The sequence below is a fragment of the Larimichthys crocea genome, chromosome XV (genome assembly GCF_000972845.2).
Source record: "Larimichthys crocea isolate SSNF chromosome XV, L_crocea_2.0, whole genome shotgun sequence".
Lineage (NCBI taxonomy): Eukaryota > Metazoa > Chordata > Actinopteri > Sciaenidae > Larimichthys > Larimichthys crocea.
This window is the reverse complement of record NC_040025.1, coordinates 10538815-10561298: the sequence shown is the minus strand read 5'-3', so window position 1 is coordinate 10561298 and position 22484 is coordinate 10538815. Positions and strand designations below refer to the sequence as shown.

Here is a 22484-nt window from a genome sequence, read left to right as displayed (position 1 = left end):
TGAAGCCTCGGTAATGTTACATAAGCAACGAAACGGGGGAATAAATCCTGATTGCACATCCTTTATGGCGTTCGCGTCTTCGGCGAGGATGAGATATGAGCAGCGGTGTAATAAGCTCTAAACAAAATGTAAAAAAAGGGACACGCTGCTGCTGCTGGAAAAGCTTTGCCAAGATGCGTTGCTGCTTAAAAAATGTTATCAACACTGTAATAAGGAAATAAAGCTGTGTTTGGATCTTCATCTTCCATTTGAGGGAAGATATCACCCCAGCAGCAGAGACAGTGTGATTCATTAAGCGGTCAATACGAAGCTGGAGGAAAGGAAATTAGAAAAAATGCTCACTTGGCCATTTCTATTTTTGTTTTCCCTCAAGGACGCATGTAGGTACCACCACTACTACACAACGTGCGATATAAACCAACACGCATGCAGATGCACATAAAGGCGTTTGAAGCCGCTCTCTCTCTCCGGAGAGAGCCGTGACACCGGGGCTGGAGCGTTCAGCTGCTCTTGCCTATAAATAAATGTATTCTGCACACAGGGTGTGTGATCTGGCTCTCCAGCCAAGAGAGAGGCAGTCTGGATAATTATCACCATGGCATTTCACAGCCTTGTTCCATTAGCTGTTATTTTTGGGCCGTACCGTTTGAAGTTTCCTCTTTGTTTTATCTGCCTCTCGCTAAACACCGCGGGGCTACTGGGACAGGCAAGGCAGCTGAGCAGCTTAACTGTAGGCCTTTCAAGAGATGCTGACTGTCTCAGTCGCTGACTACGCTGCCTCCCTCGTTAGCTGGCTTACTCTGGTACCCGGCGAGAGGATGGATGATTTCTCCCTTTTTTTTTTTTTTTTTTTTCCTGCTGAGGACCTCTCGTCTTCCCCTGTTTTACTTTCACCGTGTTTGTGTTGCTTCACTTGGCGAGGTGTGTCAGAGAGATCCTTGATTACAGCAATCACAGCAATCAATGTCTTTTGTTCAATGCAGAATTCCCCGAGTAACCTCTCACATTAATTAGCTCTCATCGCTTCTGTCAAGACACACATGCATACAGACAAACACTCAAAATCTGCTCAGGCGCACACATGCACAAACACACAAACACACAAACACACACGAGGCTGCTGCAGAGAGTACGCTCGTCTCCGAGTGTTAAGCCTTTGCTCTTTTTTGTTCTCTCGTCCTCCCCGATGACGGTGGCGCTGAGTGTTCTTCGCAGCTTGGCGGCGGCGACCGGCCTAATTGGTGGCAGAGTTTTAATAAAAGGTAATTTGATTGTTTTCTCTCTCGTTATCGCTCCCGGTGCCCACGAAAAAAGAAAGGCTGTGTTGTCATGGAGATAGCTGTCTGCTGACGTTAGAGTTTCGAATTTGCAAGTGTTGTTGTTGGACGGTTCGGTGAGATGACCCTTGTTACTGACATGGAAACAGAGATAACTTGTAACATTTTGCCTGACCTACACCTTCTCTTGACACGACGGTCCGTCCCTGAACAAATCAATCTAGAATAGGTTGATAAATATGCTCTTTAAACCGACATGGGTATCTAAAGACTTGAAGCGAGTCCACGCGTGTGAATGTGCAGCATTCAGCAGAACTCTCTCACTGATGCTTCATCTGTCTGTATTTTTTTTTTCCTCTGCTCGGTCCATGTGGAAATGTTGCACTGTATTCAGCTGCACCCGGACAACTTTAACACCTACACACCCACCCACACACAAACATGTCTTGGCACACAAATTGACTGCTCTGTACCAAGTGAGCATATGCACGCTCAAACGCCCACGTGGAGCTCTTATGAACCTTCCCATCTAATGTTTATGCATCAACCACAATCAAGACTAGGCAAACTGCTATGTGGGATCATTTAAAAATCTTCCTCTGCCTCTGTACGTGGGTAGGAAATGTGGAAATGGGGGATAATTTCTCATTGTAATGTGTAGCGAGTAGTAGTTGGGATTGCAGGTGTTTGGTATTTTGTGTATGCAAACTTACGGGAACGCTTGGCTCCGACACCGCAATGCTGTCCGGGTACACGGTGGCCTTCACACACTGGTTGAGAGAGGCGGCGAAACGGTACGGCTCGTCTGCGCGCTCACACCGGTTCCTCTGAGAGCAGCTGAATAGAGAAGAGAAGGAGGGACAAAGAGAGACAGGGGTTATTGATATTTCTTTTTTTTCCAAAAGGAGAGGCTAGCAGAGGCCATTACAGCCCCGAGAAGAAAATAAACGAGATTACAGCAATTATAACCAAAACATAAGTGACCCCACGGATGAATAAATGAGAAAAAGAAGGCGCCGCCTGCCAAAGTTAGAACAGGAAAGAAGATAACGACAATTAAAAGTGGATAAAAGTTCTGAAAACAACAGCAGGATGAATGTGACTTTGTGTCTCTTTGACTGGAAGACACCTCTACATCTACAGACACATTATAATTGATAATCTTTTCAGACGTCTGGATTTGTCACTAACTACTTTTAGTATTTACACCAGATGCTTTGTGCTTTTTTTTCTCAGTTTTCGTGTTTGCATTTGTCACGCAGATTTATTTGTTTTGTGTTGATTAAGGCTGTAAAAGCGACGCGCTCTAGACTCTGGGCTAAGTTATGTTGTTGTTACCGGGCTGTTTTATTATCGTTTTGCAAAACATATGGCATATTGAAAAAGAAAAAAAAAGTTAAAAAAAAAAAAAAACCTTGTAAAAATGTTTTACAGCACTCCCACCGTCGCTAACAGCTGGCCTCTAGGACACGTCGCTTTAAAGGTTTTTACAAAACAGTGCACGCGCTCCCGATAAACCACAGGAACAAGTGGTGGCACCGGCGGGCAAATGAACACAACCAAACTTACAAAGCACTTACACGCCCAAATGATATCCTTCAATCACTGCACAACTTTGAACGCGTAACTAGTGCAAATTACACGCTCATACGTGATCTTAATGGCCGGATAGTGTATCAAGTACCACGCAACACCCCCCACACAATCCGCCACATCTCTCATTAAAACTCATCCACCTCATCCTTCCTTATTAAAACCGTGCGTTCCCTCCAGCCCCATTACACCAAAGGCTCTCTATCCTCATCCAACCCAGCAGTCTAAGTGTCTGACTAACTGGCTGTCTGGTCACAGCAGCTCTAATTGGACTCCGATGGGTCAGCCGCTGTCCATGGTGCTGCTGATGTGCCACTACAAGCCCCTGTCCATTCCCCTCTGGCTGCTGACTGCCTGCTGTGTGTGTGTGTGTGTGTGTGTGTGTGTGTGTGTGTGGCGGTGTGTGTTAGAGCCCCATATCATGCTTCTTAACCACATACTCTCACCCATACTGACTCTGAAGCTACATCTTCATCCATCTGCCTCCGTGTGTAATTATGTTGTCAGAAGTTCAAGACTCACATGAACAGGCACAAGCACACCACCGTGGTTCACATGCACACACACACACACACACACACACTTACACACAAACATTCATATGCACAGTACTCCTTTGGGATTTCAGAGAGCAGGAAAGTGTGGAATTAGTGTAGTCGTGTGACTCTCCCACTGGGAATGGGAAGCCATTGTGGCAGTTTTTTCTTTTTTTAAATGATCACCTGGTTTCTCCCTTTGCCACTTTTGAGATTCTCTACATCATTTCTATATTTTAAATGTGACAGTTTTATTCTTACTCCTCATCATCTTCATTTTTTTTTGCATTTGTCTCAGTAATTGCTGCATTTGCCATATCCTATCCCCCCCATGTCTGTGCACATCTCGCCTCAGTTTTTCATGAGTTGAAATTAGCACACTTTTCTTAGGCGGGGCATTATTCCGTCTGCAATTTGGCGCTTCTTTTTTTTTTTCTTCTTTTTTACGTTCCACAATGGCGGGCAGAAAATGGCGCTTTATGCTGCATGCACAATGTTTTATGCACGAGCTATATGGGTACAGATGCAAAAAAAAAAAAAAAAAAAAAAACCTGGACCGTCATTAACTGACAAAAAGCCTCGCATTGATTTTCCTCAGTGTGATTTAAAGTAAAATTCATTTCGGTAGGGGGGGGGTGAAGCAAGATGAGAGCAGCGCGGCAAGGGAGGGGTGGAGGATGGCTGCTCTGTTGCCATGGTTTCTGGAGATGGCCATTATCTCTGTGTAGTCAGAAGCTGACCCCTTTGCCTCTCTCATTAGCTGAAGTGCATGCCACTGAGTGTTGACTAGAATTCTGCCTTCCTCATATTCCCCCTCATGACCCCCCTCCCCACACCCTTATCCTCCTGTCTGGCCCTGGCCTGTCACTCAGGAGCTTCGCACAGTTCCTTTGTCTTCCATCAGTCACATTCCTGAAAGGGTGGTGCGCTGGTGCTTCTCGCACGGAGAAATAAGGTGTTAAAAGAAGCGATATACACAATGAATTTTAAAAAATGCCTCTGTGTACAGACTGACATGCATTTCTTTCAGCCTGTCTCCCCGTAATAAGAAGCTCATAGCTATTTTCCCTCCAGCGGCTGCTGGAGGCAGTCAGCCTGGGTGTTATGCTCTCTAAGCCCTGTCCATGGTGCTGAAGGAGCTGCGACTACTTCCATCTCTACTCTTCTCTGGCATCTACGACTCCACTGCGGGGTATGAACGCAGTCGTAAGTGGCAGCAGCGCTTCATGCAGTCGTGTAAGGTGAGCGGGAAAACAAGAAAACATACACATAATAAAAAAAAGCATATTGTTTTCTCCTGTGGCAGTTTGTGTGGGCTGCGCCGTTGGAGTTGGAGCTCTGAGGTGCAAATAAATCCCTGACACATTTATATGTAATCTAATTCAGTAGCCTATATCTAAAAGGTACAGTGTAATTTGTAGTATTACGTGGCTGCAGAGGTTTTTCCAGCACGGGAGCGTGAAAGCAAACAGAGGCCAGACCTCAGAGTCCATTCCGCCAATGACTGCTTCTTATTTTGTTCTGGCCCCAGACAGGCAATTACACTGTCGCCTCTGCTGTGCCGGGCTTTGATAGACACCCAGACGTATAAACACACACACACACACACACCCATTCGCACGTGGATGCTAAAAACACACAGACGCATCCCTCCCTGTAAGCCACAGAGAATCGATGCGTGCACTTTAACGGACGCATACATATGCAAAATAACATACAGTTCACATGACATCCTTCACACGTTTTATGAACCCCCTTTACACACACACACACACACACACACACACACACACACACACACACACACACACACACACACACACACACACCCCGGCCTTGACAAGCAGAGCAAGAAGAGGCAGGCGACAGGGAAAAGATGTGTGTTCTTCTATCCCTCCTCCCCTTCCTTTACCACATCTAAGGACTTCAGTGAAAGTGTGAAGGCCTGTCTGATTGCAGCTCTGGCTGTTGAGTACAGTGTTTAAAAAACAGGAGGAGAGAACAGAGAGGGGGAGCCATTTTAAAAATCACCTTCCTTCCCTCCCTCCCTCACTGGAGGCAGACCGCCACAACGCCACGCGGAAAAAGGAAAACAACTGGAGAGCGGAGACGCTTTGGTGGCGGTGGGGCGGTGGGAAGACGGAGTCACTGAGAGGACGAACTAGATGTATATTGAATATTTGATGTGCTTAACAAAGCTTTACCAGTCTTAAATGGTAACCCATTATGTTAGAGAATCACTGGCGTGATTTGATTTGCTTGAACAGGACCCCCCCGTAGTCTGGGGACATTTCTACACAAACACATGTTAATATAAACATGTATGAAGACTGACTGCACTGGGACTCTGGCTCCCCAACATGAATACAGGAATCATTTAGGTGAGCAGTGATGTGCAGGGCTGTGCTGCCTACACACACACACACACCTCTTTCCTTCGCTGTTTTATCCACATACTGAGCGATTCAGGGCATTTGTTTCCTACTGCTGCATCCCTAAAGTGTGAGGATATCTATTTAAATGCAGACCGCAGGAGGTACGATGGGGGAAAAAAGTAGGCAAGGTTTTCAATTTCAAAACCACGCCACAGAAATGGTAAACATCGCCCGGCTTGGGTTCCTGTGTGGGCCTGGGCTGACATGTGAGGGTGTAGTTTGAAACTCAAAGTTCATGTCAGGGGTCAAACCAACCGCTGGCTGTGGCGACTGATAATGTCACCGCGGGACAGTGCCAACAGGACACAGAGCGCAGGATGGCTTCGCTTGCATCTCCTCTCGGAGAAGCTATTGTAGTGCAAACTGTGCACATATGGTGTATGCAAAACAAAGTCTGCCAGTGCTCTGTTTAAGATATTGAGTGAGGGTAAGGAGAAAGAGAAGGGGAGATAAAGAGACCATTGCCTGGTCCTCTGCATCAAAGCATCAAGCTGTAGCTTCACTCGAGTGGGCTGAGCGGAGAGAAGAACGAACAAAAGGCGGAGGCAGCAGTGCGGCGATGGAAGCATCTCAAGAAGAAAATAAGTGAGCAAGCAAGAGAGACACACACACACAAACTGTATTTTTAGGATCATTAACTGTATTATATGCAGCCTGCCCACTCATGTACGCACCGGCGCTGTATTTCAGCCAACCTGTGCTAGGAGTCTATGGAAATATTGATAGACCTGCATGTTTGGTGATCGATATCTCATTAGGCACAATTGGGAAGATGGATGCGGCTTCCCCTCCGACTGCTAACTGTGGCTGTAGCTGATGGCGTCGGCCATTAGACACACGGTCTTGACATCTGCGATGGGCTGAAGCAGCCATTTTCATTGCGAGGGGCTAATTGTCGGCGCCGTCTGTAAATTAGATTTAGATTTTTATGGCCCGGCGTCGTGCGTAAGCTCGGCGATGAACATGCCACATAAACAAAGGAAGTAGTTATAAAAAAAAAAAAATAAGCCTGTGGCGTCTGGTTTTAACTTTTGGAGACAACAAGTGCATTCCTCTACAGCAACATAAATGACTATTTCCTTTCTCTTAAGTCCCGGGGTCACATTCCAAAACAAGAGTACTCTGTTATAGACTTGGCTGTGTCCCAAACCCCCTGATGCCTTCCTGTTGACAAAGTGTACCCGTATAATGAGCTCCGACCAGGATGCCAAACTAATAATTTGACAGTATTTAAGCCCATGTTTGTGAAACGTGGACAGCTGTGCCATTCAGGCTGCAGTGTGGGTTGTTACTGAAACAGATCTGAGCAGTTCAGCCACATGCAGACTGACAGTACAATACAATACAGTATCACAGCGTAGTGTAGTGACATGTTGTTCTGCCTCGGAGCAGAGCCGCTGCTGACTCACTCTCTGCTGGGGCTTACTACACCAATAGCCCTAAGCTGTCATCTACTCGACAAACTAGGACTGATTTTGACACGCTGAACAGCATTTCTTATGCACATATTACATAACTACAACCTATCATTCATTCATTATTCTGGTTCAACAGCTGACCTTGGCTGTGGACCATTTGCCCGTTTGTCTCAGCCCTTGGACTGAAGTCAGACTAATCCTGACAAATCTCAGCAGAACCCTCTCCTGTCCTGGAATTTTTTCGAAGCAAGTTAAGAGGATAGGGAGCGGAGAACGGGGAAATTTTTGGAAATGGAAAGCCTCTTTTGGGCATGATTAGAGAGCTAATCTAACAACAACGAGAGGCAGGCTAAGCAGGAGAGAGAGAGGGAGAGAGAGAAAGCATCACCACGGCTCCATGTTTTTGGATTGTGGTCAGACGGAGGCTGATCTACCCATTCACAGGACCGCGACTGAAGAGCGCTCGAGATGATGAGCTCCCCTTTGAGCCGCAATCAAAATGCTGCTCGGTTTTGTGGGCCCGATGAGTGTGCAACATCAAACGCTCTCTCATTCTCTTCCCCTCATTCTTATCCTCTCTCTTCTTTCCCCTCCCTCTCTCTCTCTCATTCTTCATGCATTCAGTGGATGCCTAGCAGCTGCTGGTAATTAAAGGACTTTAGTGTCTCGCACCACAGTGAATCAGAGGATAGAAGAAAGCGGGTAGAAAGACAGCGGCGAAGACAGAGAACGCCACTCCGGGCCCAGCTCGCCGCCTCGCTCTGCCTTTCCCTCTCATTCTCTCCTTCTTCCTCCCCATCATCGCAAAGAAAGCTAATGTCCTCCTATGTTCCCAATTAGCCACCTCAGAATGCCACACTTCAATGAGCGTCCACACGCAAACATAAAGAAAAAGGGGAGGTGGTGTTAGGAGGAGGAGGAGGAGAAGAAAAGAGGATGGATATTGTGGATGGCAGCTGTAAAAAAGGGTGGTTGATCAAAGCGAGGGGTGTTTATGTACGGCAAGCCGACCATCTCTGGAGTGTGGAAGAGCTTATTCCAGAGGGGGAGAGTGTCTCTGAAAGGGAGACGGCGCTGTGCTGAGCCGAGAGGAGATGAGCGACATTAGCTCGGCTGTGAGGGGGAACGAGGGAGGTGTACGCAAACATGGGGAAAACGGGGAGAGGGATAATTTTGTAAAATCAACAATGGCTTATGGATGGATGATGAAGAAGTGGAGAAATGGAGGGAGGGAGGGAGGGGGGGAAAGGGTGATCACAGCTGTGGATGGCACCACGGCTGGCAAGAAATGTAATTTTGGGTGTGTGGGACGATGGGAGCTCTTCAACCAGAAGGCTGCAGCTGCTTGTCTCCAGCAGTATTTGACAGATACTTCCCTCCACTCTTGGTCATGTTGTACATCCATGCATGTCTTTGTGCCAAATAAACCCACGGAGCAAAGCCCTTCAAGGTTTACATCTACTGTCTGGTTTACCTTGCTTTGTTTGTGATTAGTCGTGTTTCCGTTGAAATCCCTCTCGGGTAAACAAGTGCCTGTTTCCATCAACCGTCTTCGCACGTAGAGTGGTTCAATAGGACTCGACAAGATTACATAATTGATTGAGCACCTGCAACTTTGATACAACGTCGCGTTTTTTTGTTGCCGCTTCCCCACCTAAGAAGGCATTTGTGCGTTTATTATTTTTTTTAATGAATGAATTCCTCATTTTTTTGATGTATGTGTGCCCTGAGGTGTTTTTATCATCCAGCCATCTGGATTTAAACCAGCGACGTCGCGGTTATGAACACCCCGGCTCTTTTTTTAATGCGTATCTTCGAGGAGAGGCATGTAATTATGAGTGGCAGCATGACAGGAACGCTTTGTCCGCGGCAGAGGAGGCTCAATCAGGTACGACAATGTCAAAAATGTCTTTAAAAGAATCGGTTTCTTTCGGCGTTTATTGCATATTTTCTTTTTTGGATATGCCAATATTCCCGCTTCTTTCAAGAATAGAAACTTTCCTTATTGCAATATTCGATTTTTTAGGTTTATGAGCAGCAGCGAGAAGAGCCATCCATTCTTCTTCTTCTGTTCACCCTCCCCAATAACTCAGCGAGAGCTGACAGAGGTCCTGCCACACTCATTGCGGGGTCAGGACAGAGAAAGGGGTATTAGGATCAGAGACAGGTGGCACTAGGGTCTGCTGCGTTGAGGGAACAGATGGCTGATCTGACGTGAATTGGGTGGGTGGGTGGATGGAGGAGGGGTCTGACCTTTTCTCCCCACGGTACAGTACAGCGGTCCACGCAAGTGTTTGTGCATGTACACAAAAATCGAACACACACATTCAGACTTCTTCACACACACATGCTCGAGATGGTATTTACACACCAGACAGCTGTTTTCCTCCCCACAGCTGCTTTCACCACCACATCTCCTCAAGCCCGTTCACCTTTCAGCGTCAACCACCTCTTACATGTTGTGGATTTATCCCGTCCTGAATTATCCCATTCCCTACCACACCTACACCCAAGCATGTGATTAACAGCCTATAGCACGGAGGCTAATGTTGTGGTAAATGATCCCTGTGTGAAGGCACGCAAAACTGCAGAGAATACCGAGCTTCAGACAGCCCCTCCCCGTACCTCCGCAGGCACATGCTGAATTACCTTGTCGCTAGGCAATTATTTGTCCTGTCCCAGCTTTGGAGTGATGTAAATTACTTTAAGTGCACTTTGCAGGGGCCGCCATCACGATAATGATGATTGCGGCGGGGCTTTGACACACACAAATATTCAGCTATACCTTTAGAGAGAGAGAGAGAGGGGGCTGCGTTTAAAGGAGGGGGGGCTGTGAGAGGGGACTTCAAGACATGGCAGCTACGAAGGAGCTCAGACTGATGAGAAACGACGTGTGTGCTCGAGAAACAAAAGGCGGGACGGAGACAGAGAGGAATCTCTTTCAGCATCTGCGCCTGTATTCATCATCTGTCCTCAAGACGCCCGCTCAGTCATTTCATTCAGTCAATACCACAATGTCTCACACCCCCAAAAAGAATATATATACATACATATACAGACACGTTTTATTCTTTTACTTTATTCTAAGTGCTTTTTGTCTGGTTTTCCAGAAGTTTGTCCTGTCGCAGTAACATTCCAGCTCCAGCAGGTGTCACTCATGACTTCTCTGCTTGTTCTGTCTGGCTGCTGTTGTTTCAGTGGGTGGTAAATGTCCCCTAACTTGCTCAGAACAAATATAGTTTGGCTCCATCAGATTCACATCATGTCCATCAAACATTCATCACAGCAGAGTATATATATATATATATATATATATATATATATGTCTGATGTACATATATATATATGAATGACAGCTTCTTTTGCAGGAGAACTGGTCAAATAATGTGCCTCCGTGGTCTATTTTCTCTCTTTCTCATTTCAGTAAGTCACACACATCCTGAATGGACTCATTTCCTGTTAATATCAAGTCATGTCAGAGGAGGACAACAGTCACGGCGGCTGCGGCAAGTAACTCTGAACCCCACTGTGCACCTCTGAGGCACAACTACCCATTTCCAGACAGACACCGTCTCGTCTCCTCGATTTCAAACTGATCCGAGATAAACACCAGGAGGAAAAAAACCTCCTGCCTTAGAGCGGGGCGGGGGGAATTTGAGGGGTCATCTTGAGTTTAACAAAATTCGTAAAAGTATCAGTAAACTGGATCTGGATGCTTGAAGAATACTCACATATTATGCAGGACACACCAGCCGCAGTGTGGATCCCCGGAGCTCAAACACTCTCCACAGGTCCCGTACTGCTCGCATGACTCGATGGGAACTTGGGTGACCTGAAAGCACATAAAAAACGGGTCAGGGGTCATGAGGGCAGCGCGAGAAAACGCTGAAACAAGATGCACAAAAACAGCCTCTGGGTATGTGTGTGTGTGCACTAAGGGAATGCTCACTCAGTCACACTTCAACGGATGACCGACCGCGTGTTTACTCTTCTACACGATTTAAACACGCAAAACAAATATCTTCTTTCAGCGGAAACATTAAAGTATGATAATTCTATGTTACGGTAACTTAAGGATTTCTTCCCATGCATGTTCTAACAATGTCAATGTTTTATGTTGACCCGATAAAGGGCCTCGAATGTTTGCTTGCTCCATGTATGTCAGTAGTGTGTGAGATGTCAACTGTACGGGCAACTGTTGCCTTTATCTTAAGCCAAAGGACCAGAAGTGAGCAGGTGGGATCAGTTGGCCAGAGAAAGCTGCTTCTCTGCCATCAATGGGCTCTTGTCTGCACCGGGGCATCTGTCCACCTAAGTGGAGCCTGTACAAACACACCTACACATGGAGAAGCAGCGACAGACGCTTTTCTCAAGATCGCGTCCAATTTCATTTAAAAAAATGTAAATTAACACTCGGGGTTTCCCCCTCAAGCTCATGCAAAAGATCAACTTTATTATCCAAATCGATGACTGCGGCGTAATTACAAACTGAGAAAGTAATTATTAACGTTGTACTGTACGTTTAATATTTTGAATGAAGGGAGTAGAAATGATATTACAATGCAAAACATGTTCAAAGTGTCAACGGCAAAGAATTTGAATGAGCACTTTCAGCGCAAAGCAAACACACTCACACACCCACCAAACCGCTCTAATCCAGGGCGGTTGGACTACAATAATTTGAATAAAGAACAAACATCCTAGCGCACATGGGCTTATGTGACTTACACAAACACAGGCAAGGAGAATTCACATGTCGAGCACAAGAATCAAACATCGACAACTACCGAGGGCGTGTCAGTTGAGCTGTGTGATCCACAGCCTGGGCCTGTTTACAGCTACATCATCATGTACTCATCCTTCTGTCAGTTATATAAAAGTGTGTGTGTGTGTGTGTGTGTGTCTGTCTGCCAGACAAGTTTCTGCTCAACCACATGGCCCTCAGTCTGTTTGTGCAGCCCAGAGTGAGGTCTGTACGATCCGGAGGTCAGTGTGTGTGTGTTTGTGTGTGTCTTTAAGTGTCCCATGGGGCCACCCTCGCTCACACTTGCATTTCACTCTGTCAGCAGGAGTAAACACACACACACACACACACACACACTGCCACATAACGCAACAAAAACACCAACACCACCGCTGCACCACACATGAACAGAAGCGCCACTGGAAAAAAGGTGGATTTCAATGCCTGACACAGATTAATTTTCATTCCCTGTCTGTCTTTCAATTTCCTGGCAATTGCCTTGTTGGATAATGACAGCAGACTCTGACAGTGTTTGCCCTGCTCGGCTCCAAACCTCCAGGCTCAGATCAATGCCTAATAAGTGGCTCCTCCGCACAATGTGGGCGAGTGAATGAAAGGTGCAAATAACACCGTTTAAGTGTTATTTCGAATCCTTTTGCAAATCACCCACAACTTTGGTGATATTAATTGCCGTTAGCACCAATGGGCTGGAATTAACTGTCAGCTAGGAAGAGATAACAGCTGGGCGTCCATCAAAGCTTTTTTTTTCTTTTATTACAGTGTGTCAAATTAAAAAAAAAACAGCTGACAGCAAAAAAAAAAATAAATAAATCCGTAACAAACGCCTGCTATTGCACGGCCTGTGAAAAAGTTGTAGTCTGCAAAACTGTCAGCTGCCGTGAAAACTCAGAGCTATATGTATTCTAGCCTATGTTTTTTTTTTTTCTCCTCCTTTCCGTTTTGTCTTTGCTCCTCGAAAAGCTCAATAACCCTCCTCCACCTGTCTGCCCGGTCCTAAACCCTGCGGCAACAGAAAGACGGGGCCCAAAGGGACACAAAGAAATCTATTGACACTGGTGGGACTTTGACAGTCGTTGCGCTGTGTGGCAGCACCGCCGTGGACACTCCTGTTAGATTAACCCCCTGCCACCTCAACAAACTCTATTTGTGTGTGTGTGTGTGTGTGTGTGCGTCGTCTAGCTTCGGGACAAACAGGTGGCATGCTGTAATGAGCTGCAGACGGGGTCACATCAGCAGCAGAAGCTGCGACTGATGACAAACAAGCCCACCAGGAATGAGACTTGGCTGGGGGGGAAATAGTCAACTTGGTCTAGTGTGTGTGTGTGTGTCCCAAAGTCTCTGAATCCCTCTTCACCGCCCCCCCAAAAAGCCTTCAGATCCTTTCCAAAACATGTGCAAGGCCCCGGTGAAACTTTATAGTATAACTTTCACACAGCGCCCAGCTCCATGAAAGGGTTACAGTGTGGAGACAGCTGTCAGCAGGGAGGTGGGAGGGGGAGTCAAGGAGTAAAAAAGGGGGGAGTCCCTTATGGAGCAGACAGACAGACAGACACAGCCCGCTGTCAGCTGATACAGACTGAAACACACACAAAAAAGAGGGGAGGGGGTGATACAGAAGAGGGAGAGCGAGGTAACAGGTGAGCTGAAAAAGCCCAGACTACGAGAGAGTGTGTTTAACTCTGTTCTGTATGTGCGTGTGTGTGTGTTGATGTTAAGACCAGCATGGGCCAGTAGTGGAGGTGAGATGGGGGCAGGGTTTTTTTTGCGAGGAGGTGGGGGGATCACAGCAGCTGTTGCCCAGCACACGCTACAGTCACTCAACACAGCGGGGCTTGCACAATGAAGCCCCTTCTCCCACTGTGTGTGCATGTGTGTGTGTGTGTGTGTGTGTGTGTGTGTGTACGCACGCCCAGCGCCGTAACGGATGTGCAGATTGTTGTTCCTGTGTTTTCATGGAGGACAAAGAAGCGCCGCGTGTGATCTGTTACTGCCTCCGACTTTCTCTGCTCTCTGTCTCTCTCTCGGGTTCAAACCCACGGCTGACCCGAGGTAAGGCCGAGACTCGTCAAGCGAAAGAGAGAGAGAGAGAGAGAGAGTGCTGCGCCCCGGTTAATGAATGCTAATAAAATTCCCACTTAAGATGACCTCAGCGGGGGGTTATTCAACCTAGAGGGGCTGCAGTGGAGGCGCATGCTGGAGCAACCTGGGTGACTGACTGACAGCCGCGGGTTAAAACAACAGCTTCCTCTCATTCAAAGGCTCGTGCTGAATAGGGTTCAGCTTCCATTATCATCGCCAATCCCTCACTAATGCCGGGGTGTCATGTCTGTTACTGAAACCTACAGCCGGGGATCTGGGGACTAGTACTTAACGCATCAGTTGGCTAGATTTCCATGCAAGAATATCAACCTGAAATCACAAAACTAAACAATAGTAGGCAGTAGTCTTAGTTTTTAACGCAACATGATTTTTGAATAATGAAGTCTTCTAAATTCAACCTGGCACCCCTTGCTGCCATTTCAAGCCACACAACATGAGAGCTTTCACCGTGCATCTGTTATAAATAATGGATTCGGCTTTAGTTTTGTTGCAGTTGTGTCTCCAGAAAAAACAACTTCGACGACAACAAAAACCAGAGAGGTGACGGCAGAGGCGGAGGTGTGGGCATTGCATAACAAACGTGCTGCTGTGTTTTTAGCATATAAAGAAAAAAGGCCAGAGGATATAAAAGATAAATAAAGAAATAAATCCCGCTGCACATATTTTCCACTGTTATTTTCTGGCCACCTGTGAATGGGGACCGTTTCAGCTCCTCTGCACTGCTGCATTGAGACCCAGCCATGCTCACTGCACCTCTGTGATGGATGGGGAGGAGGGGGGGGCACAGGGGGCAGGACAGGAAAAGAAGACAGAAAAAAAAAAAAGAAAAAACGAGGGATAAAGAAGGAACAGAGCAGAGAGGAAACGGCCCATTGCTTTGTGTTCTGATGAGACCCGGTCTCTGCGGTGCCAGATGTGCCTCGCCACGCCGAGCGAGCGAGCGAGGGAGGGAGAGAAAAGGCAGAAACAGAAAGAGAGAAAAATCCCACAGTCACCAGTAATGCAGAGGAAGCGATTTTGCAAGCTGTTGCCAAGGCAACAGGCCTGGCTCTCTGACCTCAGGAACACCCCCACATCTAACCAGCCCCCCCCCCCCCCCCCCCCCCCCCCCCCCCACACCACCCTCGACGAAACCTTCCAAACCTTGAACAGCGCACGGTAAACAGCTGGCACCTCTGGGACTTCCTGCCACCTAGACCTCCTTTTATACATGTATAGAGACACACACACACACACACACACACACACACACACACACACACGCACACACTGGCAGCTCCCCTACACCCTATCCATTTTTAATGAGAGTTAGCCGGGCTACCACGTCACTGGAATGAGGCACATCGATCATGAACACAATACCCATTCCAGCAGAGAGAGAGAGAGAGAGAGAGGGAAAGCATGGAAGGAGTGTATATCTGTGTGTGTGTGTGTGTGTGTGTGTGTGTTCGAGTCAGCCTAATGACAAAGCCACAAAAGCAGAGCAAATACTTTCTGCCGAATGAACGAATAACACAAATCTACATGCCCCGAGTCCCACAGTGAACCTGCAGCCAGTGTTTCCTGTGTCCAGGCTAACCAAACACGGACGGCTGAGCCACTTCCTCGACCGGCCGCTCTTTTAATCTGCTCTAGTAATCCCGCTGAGGCTCTTCCCGAGGACAGCGCATCTCCTTGTCTCTTTCTCGCTCTCTTTTTTTTTTCCTGAACTCACAAAATCCCTCCACTGTCCTCTCCGAGACCCAAACAAATCCACTCTGTAGTGTTTTTTACGGCGGAGTCATCTCATCCCGCCTGTTGACATCCGCCCACAAAGAATGGCATTCTCTCACAGTCACAAGAACACTCGACGCTGGGAAAAAAATAAACCCCGCAATGGAAATCAAAGTCTACTTTACCCCGCTGGCTTGATTTAACCAGTTTTACAGGAGTTTTTTTTTGACTGGAATTGAGAATAAATTACTTTTCAAGGTGTTTTTCTCGCAGTATGAGGCTGAGGTCAGCCGCTGGTTCAAACCCAATCATCAACATCCATTCTCAGCCCGGCTGGCCCTGAGAAGAGAGGTGAGGGGTTTCTGTTGAAATGTTGTGGCTAGTCTAAGGATAATCAGACCTTGGGACTCGCACAAATTACTTGATTAGAGACACAACAGGGGCTGTTGGTGGGTGCATGGGTGTTGATCCCTCGGAGGCCACGAGTTGACAGTGCAAAGACACCGAAAAACAGCTGGGAGCTTTGATGATTTTTAAAAAAAAGTAATTAATTACAGCCACATGTGGAGATAATGGTTGCACATGAAAAGCCCTTTTCATCGCGTTCATCAAAATACTACAACTTTTATCCTCTGGAGACGCAGCGCTCTGTTCTACGCTTTTAAAGATGCTTGTTGTGTTGTTCTCGTTACAGATGTCAGAGGCTCCCTGACAAGTCGTTTGAGAGAAACACGTTTTTCTGTAGAAAATACACAATATTGATTTTTCTTCTACTGTATTACATTTATTAAAGAACTGTCTACAGCCCTAATGTGGGATAGGTCCTGGATAAATGGAAGTTAGAAGAATTCAATGGGAAATACACTACCAGAGTGTGTTAGTGCTTCTTTTTTTTTTCCTGAAGGTCAGAGCCTTTGATTCTCTGTGTTTTTCAGAATAAGTGATTTTAAAGTAGAGGAGATAGCATTCAGAATGGATATTACTCATTGATTTTAAGAGGCTAAACCTAGAAAAAAAATATGAAACGATACAGCCTGCCTCATCTACAAACAGCCATCTCCCATACACCACAAATGATTTGGTGTAATAATGGGAGCTTTTAACCTTTATTGTCACCGCCGGCGCTCTCTCGGCCCATCTTCTATCCTTATTTCTCTCCGTCTATTCACCCACTCAAAGACAAAAAACACACACACACACATTTTGTTTATTGGATCTGGCTTGAGCTCCTAGATTTCAATTGAAAACATCAAGACACTGTAGCACCATAAGGCAGCGTTTAAAAACAGAATGGGGCAATGGTGGTGGGGGGGACACTGCGATGCAAACACAACAACCCATACAGCTACACTAACCCTCTCTGAGTATAGTATAGTGGATGTTTTGCTATCACAGTTTGATCAAGCAGAACTGATTTTTTTCCAAATCCGAAGCCAAAAAAAGGCATCGGTAGCCCACCAACACCACAATATTTGGGCTTTAACCCCCCTTTCCCCCCTGTACCCCTTCAGTCCTGGGCATGCCTGGTCCCTGGCAGCTCATCAGAAATAACAGACTGGTAGGAGACAAACTGCCAGGCAGGAGAGAAGGGGAGGAACAGGTCAGGCGTGTGTCTTCTGACCGCAGTTTGAACCCTGAAGCTGAGTGGCCATTATGCGTGTAAGGCTGACCCGGGGACCATAACTATGTATTTAAAGTGGAAATAATACACTTCAACGTCTCTCTCGTGACATTTTCATGTGATGAACAGTCATTGTTGTGGCGTCCGTGGTGGAATTCATGTGGTCAAGACTTTGGCGTCTTTTCCAGAAGGATTATCTGCGGATGTGAGGTTCTGTGGCGATGACAGTCTCGGTGTCGGCGGGCTAAGCTCTTTTTCTACTTATTTTTCGAATGACACATGTTACGGGTTCTGCCAGAGGTGAAGAACACATATGCCACTGGAATATTCCCAAAATTCCGGCAAAATAAAAGCCCGTAACGCGTCGTGATTACAACAGAAAATGTGGCATGGAGAGGGTATTGGGCAAAGAGTAGCTCAATTTAATTCATATAAAATTGCAGCAGATTCTTACATAGCATAGTATTTCTGCTGGGATGTTGGTGTTGCCTTCAGTCCCACACCCCCATCATTTGATCCAATACAACATCTTATTATGAGGAGTGTCTGTTCATCCTCCTACACATTCATTTACTGATCAGTTACAGGATATATAACAGATTTTATGTTTTAAAAGCCGTTAATGCAACAAAACATTAAAATAAAGTCATGTCTGTTTTGAACATTTTCAAAATACACATTTCAGAACTTTCTATTTATCTGTCTTCTCCTAGCTGTGGGTATTCGGTATCCCCTTTCCCCCCCCATGTACAGGCCCCTGTGCAAAAACACAGATAAAATTCCCTTCTCTCTTGGACTTGCGTTTGGAAACACAGCATAGAGAACACACACACACAGACACACAGACACACACAGACACAGAGACACCACATACTTGCACAAACACGGTATTAAATTTCAGTATGTGTCCCCAGACTGATGGCCAACTGTATGGATTAAAGGCAAAGCGGGGCAGTGAGCAAAAAGGAAGGTGGAGGAGGGAGATCATGGGATTGTCTCATAATCTGTGTGTGTGTGTGTTTGTGTGTGTGTGTTTAGGCATTACAGACTAGAGGACTAGACTTGGGAGGAGGGGGGGTGAGGCAGTTGGAGGGAGCGTGAGCGCAGAAATAATGGAGTGAGGGAATCGACCAGTGAGGAGGATGAAAAATCCAAGCAGTCGATACAGCTAGGAGTGTATCAATTATGTATGGCTTCAATCCTCTTTTTGGGCAAGGGGAGTAAAAGTAGGTGTGTTTTGACTGTGTGTGTGTGTATGTGCTTCGACTGTGTTTTTTAGTATATATACCACTAAAGCCCCTTTGTGCCAACAGCTTTAAAATGCTCCCAAAACAAGTCTATAAAAACACACACACAAAAAAATCTGATTTTATGACTCCTTTGGGCCCATAACTTCATTTTTTCAGTTGATAAACAACTTTAATGGAATGCCGTGCCAACTAATAACCTTAGCAAACCACCCAATCATTTACTTAAGCTTCATCTACTGTAATATCACCATGTCAAGCACAGCTAATGATACCTTCACTTACTCTTTTTTTACAGATCTAATTTGCACCTTCTTATACGAGGTAAAGATGTTAAGATGGATACCGGCGATACGATCTCAAAGTCCACGGCTCTTTCCTTGGCCCTTTCTCGCCTTTCTTTTCCACTTATCTCCTCATCTCTGTCTCTACTCTTTTTCCCTCCCTCCCTCCCCTTGCTGAACCCACTCCTATGTGCTCCCGTGTTCGCTCTCTCCTCCTCTTGCGGGCTCCCAGTCGAGGTGGCCTCTTCGCTCGGTAATTCAGTCAGGAGGCTAAAAGGAGGAAATTACATCCATGCTGCCTGACCACTTTGAACTCTCAGCCTCCCCTACCACCACCCACCCACCCCTTCCACCACCCTGCTTGCTCACTGTTTTTTTCTTCTTAAAAAAAGGCCCACACTGACATTTAAGAGATGCAAAAGCTGTGAAAGTGCCTAAGAGTGTGCTCGCTCATGTGTCAAAAGACATGTCACGATGACCCACAGTACGCCACGATCAGATCCAACCTTGTTTTGGTATCAACTCAACTGACAATACGTCTCTCAACACTGTAAATACCTGTTTTTGGCACTTTGATTTAACTTAAAACCATGCATGTCTGTGCATCTTCACACTCTGCATCTCTATTATACGGGGCGGCAGTAGCTCAGTCCACAGAGACTTGGCTTCAGAACCAGAGGGTGGCCGGTTTAAGTCCAGCATGCACCCAAAATATGGAAGGTGTTCTGGTAGCTGGAGAGGTGCCCTTGATCAAGGCACTGAACCCCCCCAACTGCTCGCAGGGCGCCGGTCTGGCCATCACTCCACCATCTATCTCCACATTTGCATGTCTATGAGCCCTGTACTTGTGCTGTATGTGTGTTTGGGGTTAAAAATGCATGTAAATAAAATAACAGAGTGAAAAGAGAATTTCCCCGTTGAGGGGATTAATAAAGTATATCTTCTTCTTATTATGCATAATGCATAACATACTGCAACGGAAATGATTAAGCCTTGTTTTTCCACCGTCAGACGTCATAACGAAGCGGACGCTAATGCTGTCTGAACAGCTCCCCCCCCCTTCAAAGTCTGATGTGACTCATTAGCATTAGCAACGAGCTGGAAAATCTTTAAGTCACTTTAAGTGGTAAAAAAAAAAAAAAGGTCGAACCATCGAAGAGAATGGAGTTCGAGTGTGCTTAACCATCACAAGAGGGAAATTATGAATATACATAGCCGAGTTCACATAAGTGAGTTTGTGTCCATGAGTGATACTCAGACAGCATTAACAGCCTGTTACTGTTAGTTAGTCCTTCACTCGCCTGCACTCGCTTCCATCGCCCGCTGCCGTCTACATATCTGTCTCAGTCATTATTATTCTTATTCACGTCTTTGTTTTTCTGTGTGCGTTCATTTCAGCTGCTCTCAATGTCCGAAAATATACCTGTCTCTTTTTTAACCCACCTGTCTGGACTGTTTGCATACGCGACCTTCTTGTTTTTGTCACTTGTCACTGTACCTCTTTGTCTTTCTATGAATCTCTGGCCTGTCTGTCTTAGTCCGACTGTCTGTGTGTGTCTCTCAGCGGGATCCCAGACTGTCAATGCAGCCAGTAATGAGGTGTATGCTTCAGTCAGCATGTGAGGAGTTAATAAGGAAGCAGCAGAGGCCATCACACATCAACAGGCATGAGTGTGTGTGTGTGTGTGTGTGTGTGTGTGTGTGTGTGTGTGTGTGTGTGTGTGTGTGTGTGTGTGTGTGTTTGGGGGAGCCTCTCTGGCACACTTACGGCTGCCTGTCGACCAACGGGGGTATTGATTTGGAGGGGAAGGCAGACAGAAATGAATTCTGATCCACAGAGGGACTCCACAGTGCATGTCTGAGTGTGTAAGGTTTTTCTTTTTTTTTTTGTGAGTGCGTGTAAATTACGTGTGTGTGTGTGTGTGTGTGTGTGTGTGTGTGTGTGTGAGCATGTTTGTTCTCTTTGTCTCAGCGTCTCTCTCCCAGTGTACATGATGTACATACAAATGAAGGGTTTCGTTACACCCCACTGCTCTCAGGGCTGTTGCTTGTGCATGAGCGTAAGTGTGTGTGTGTGTGTGTGTGTGTGTGTGTGTGTGTGTGTGTGTGTGTGTGTGTGTGTGTTTGGGTGCGTGCTTGTGCCTGGATGGATGTTAGTCTGTGTACATGAGAAAGAGAGACAGATAGGGAGGAGGGGCATTGTTAACTAGGCTCAGGTGGTGGGGGACACTTCATGTAATCCCAAATTGGGTGTGTATTTGCACATACACGTGTGTGTGTGCATGTTTGTAAGAACGCATGCACGCACATACAGTACACACATTTGTACGTGTGTCACATACAAAAATACTCCTCACCTGGGCTTCAGGCGTGATACATTAATGAGAGCCTACAAGTATTATTAAGGCTGAAAGACCTCCTCAGTGCCGCCATTTAATCCAATTTTTTTTTTAAATATACGGTGACAGAGGACTATGGACAAACACGCTCCTGCAGAGAAGAGAAAAATATTAGATTTGCCTCTAAAGAGACTCTGTGGGGTGAGAAGGAGAAAGAAAGCGGTGACTGATCTCCAGTGGTGTGTCTAAAAAGTGCCTGGGTGTTTTTTTGTTTGGCAGAAGAGGGAAAAAAAAAAAAAAAATCAACATAATGAGCCCAAACTGCCTTTGTGTCTCACTCTCTCCGTCTCTACACCCTCTGTCTCTTTCTCCCTCTCATCCCACGACTCTCAGACAGCTGCTTCTGTGCAGCCAAATTAACTGCTCCCCGGTTGCTTTTGGGAAGAGAAGAAAAAAAAAGTGAAATAAATAAGCATTTTGCCTCTGAGGGATACAGTGTTTTTTGGTATGAAGTTTTAAAAAAAAACGCTCTGGATGCTGCCTCCATTCAGAGAGAGAGTGTAGGTAGCAATATGTTTCCCCTGCGACAAAATCTGTAGTTTCTCCACCCTAAAATCGCCCCCACACACACACACACAGCTCCATCACTCTGTGGCCCCTATCTATTACCACCATGTGATCCTTCTGGCTCCAAATATCCGATTTACAAGTCAGCAAGAAGGGGTAATATTTCAACAGGCTGTCGGCGGTACTGTACTGTTTAAATCACTGGCCTTATCTTGGCCTGTGCTCTTTCTAATATTTTCCCTCAAATATTGCGTTAGAGATACGTTATCCGGGCCCGCACGTTCATCTTCTTCCTTTAGCCGAATGTGTGTCTGCATATGTACGAGCAGACATAGATAAATGTTTGTCTGGCAGCGTGTGCATGTATATGTGTGTGTGCACGTCATTTCTCGAATATATGTCAGTGTACTTATATGACCGAGCCCCACATAAAGTCTAAGTCCGAATGTATACTGCACAGATTTACATGCATATAATTCTGTCCAGCAAGAGTCCAAAATAGGATAGCAGACTTGTTTTGCCATTGATAAACACATAGAGATATGCAGTAACACATGAGCACACACACACACACACACACCCATATACA

At 46.2% G+C, this 22484-nt stretch overlaps 1 protein-coding gene across 2 annotated transcripts in view; it reads right to left on the bottom strand.

Moving 5' to 3' along the window:
* plxna2 (plexin A2) overlaps window positions 1-22484 on the bottom strand; it is a 160747-nt gene that overhangs the window by 61400 nt on the left and 76863 nt on the right. For both annotated transcript variants that reach the window (XM_019273879.1, XM_019273878.2), the window contains exons 5-6: window positions 10991-11091; window positions 1991-2114 (exon numbers count right to left, since the gene is read on the bottom strand). In XM_019273879.1, coding sequence (XP_019129424.1) covers window positions 1991-2114; window positions 10991-11091 — 225 coding nt within the window. The remainder of the gene's footprint in view (window positions 1-1990; window positions 2115-10990; window positions 11092-22484) is intronic.